The 2,075-nt window shown below is 41.6% G+C and overlaps 1 protein-coding gene across 1 annotated transcript in view; it reads left to right on the top strand.

The window, feature by feature from the left end:
* Positions 1 to 488: 488 nt before the first annotated feature.
* The window catches only part of LOC105263077 (centromere-associated protein E), a 10,705-nt gene continuing 9,118 nt past the window's right edge, over positions 489 to 2,075 (top strand). Inside the window, exons 1-2 of the mRNA XM_011299064.1 lie at positions 489 to 1,188; positions 1,459 to 2,075. The exon at positions 1,459 to 2,075 is cut by the window's right edge and continues 1 nt beyond it. Coding sequence (XP_011297366.1) covers positions 961 to 1,188; positions 1,459 to 2,075 — 845 coding nt within the window. The 5' untranslated portion in view covers positions 489 to 960. The remainder of the gene's footprint in view (positions 1,189 to 1,458) is intronic.

Raw genomic sequence — 2,075 nt, 5'->3', positions numbered from 1 at the left:
CCCCTTCGCGCAGCGCGCGCAGTCAACTGCGTATTTTCAACCCATTTGAAAAGCCGTGCGGTTTTAAATCGGAATTATCACTCGTAAATGCATTCCAAAATAGTCATTACTTTTAATAATTATTCATACTATATAATTAACTATAATATACTATAATTTTTTGTACTGATCCATCAATTTTGAAACTGAATCAAAAGTATCATCCTCATGGAAAAAAATTGAATTGGATATGATCGAATCATTTTTGAACCGACTCTCAATTAATTCCACGAAACAGAGAGGGGGAATAGCACAAAATTCTAGATGTTTGAGTGAAATCTTGTGAAATTCACTTCTAAATATTTATTTTGCGGAATAAAAAATTTTTCAAATGAGATTCTATTGTGATTGGTCGAGGCAGATGGCGAGTGGCACCAATCAGACTTCGCGATTTCAAAATCAAACGGCTGGGGACAGCTTGGCGTGCCTTCACCGGCCACCGACTCTCATTCGTCGTTGAGTTCCTGTAACATTGTGTTGCTCGTGTGCTAATCCCCAATTTTATCCTTAAAATCCTGTAAATCCTCCCAAAAACCCTCCAGGATCCCCACCCGCAGCACCATCCCCACGAGAAATCCTCCAAAATCCATTAACACCCAAGAAAAAATGTGACAGTAAATCAGTGAATGTTCAACGGCTTCTCGTCGCCATGACGAGACCATTTGCACTTTCCCTCCTTCCAGCCGCGAATTAACCCACATCATCTCCACCGTTAATTACTCAACACCCGAATTATTCGAGTAAGTACAAATTCAGTGAGATAACCTCAAAATATTTTTGACTCTGCGAATGAATTCAACGGTTGTATCGTTTGCGGTGTTTCCGGGACTTTAAACTTTAAAGTTTAAAGGATAATTCTTGTGTTGACAATCCGGTGACGTAGTGATTATTTATTCTGTGAGTGAGTGGATATTATTGAAAATGTCAGATAATATTAAAGTAGCGATCAAGGTTCGTCCCTTGATACAGCGCGAGAAAAATGAAAATCTACAAATTCAGTGGGCAGTTGATAACAACAATGGGCCACAGACAATTGTTCAGATTGACCCTGAGACCCGGAAGAAGGGAGATGTACAGTATACCTTTGATTACATCTTCACCGAGAGACAGACCAATGAAGATGTCTTCAACGTCACCGTCAAGCCTGTGGTATGTGTTGAGATTTTTTTGAGAAAATATTTCCGTTGAGAAGCCCCAGCATCTGATTTTTCGGAAATATCTCCGGAATTAATAGAGATAACGAAATTGTTGTCAGTGCATTTTTTGTGGATCTAATCTAGAAGAACAAAAAAGGTTATTACAAAAATTTCTGTATCTCTTTTAGCTTCGCAGATATTTTCGAATAAGTCAGGAGAAGAATAAACGTTTTTTAAATGTGGAGTACTTCAATAAATATTCATCGACGATTCAATTATTTAGGTGGAGGCAGCAATGCGGGGCTTCAACGGTACAATATTCGCCTACGGCCAGACCTCCTCAGGAAAGACCTACACGATGATGGGAACGAAGCGACAGCCAGGCGTGATCCCTCTGGCAGTGACTTCAATCTTCGATTACATCCAGAAAGATCAAACCCGAGAGTTCGTCCTGAGTGTTTCGTACATCGAGCTCTACAACGAGAAAGTCAACGACCTCTTGGAAACAGATAACGTAGACCTGAAGCTGTGGGACCACAATGGCGAGACGAAGATGGACTGCAAGGAGGAAGTGGCTCACTCCGTCGAGGACATCCTCCGAGCGATGAAGAGAGGAGAGAAAAATCGAAGAATCGGTGAGACAAACATGAACGACAAGAGCTCTAGGAGTCACACCATCTTCAGGATCGTAATCACGAGTGTTTTAAAGAGTGATCCAGATGGTGATGCAACAGTAGCACAGCTGAATCTGATAGATCTTGCTGGATCTGAGAGAGTCAAGGAGACGAGAGCCATTGGCGAGAGATTCAAGGAGGGAACTCACATCAATTTATCCCTGATGACCCTGGGACTTGTTATCAATCAGCTGAGCGAGAAGCAGATGAAACCCAAGGGCACCAG

Source organism: Fopius arisanus, unplaced genomic scaffold (assembly GCF_000806365.1).
Source record: "Fopius arisanus strain USDA-PBARC FA_bdor unplaced genomic scaffold, ASM80636v1 scaffold00013, whole genome shotgun sequence".
NCBI classification, from domain to species: domain Eukaryota; kingdom Metazoa; phylum Arthropoda; class Insecta; order Hymenoptera; family Braconidae; genus Fopius; species Fopius arisanus.
The sequence above is the reverse complement of the archived record's forward strand: the minus strand, read 5'-3'. Positions and strand labels throughout refer to the sequence as shown.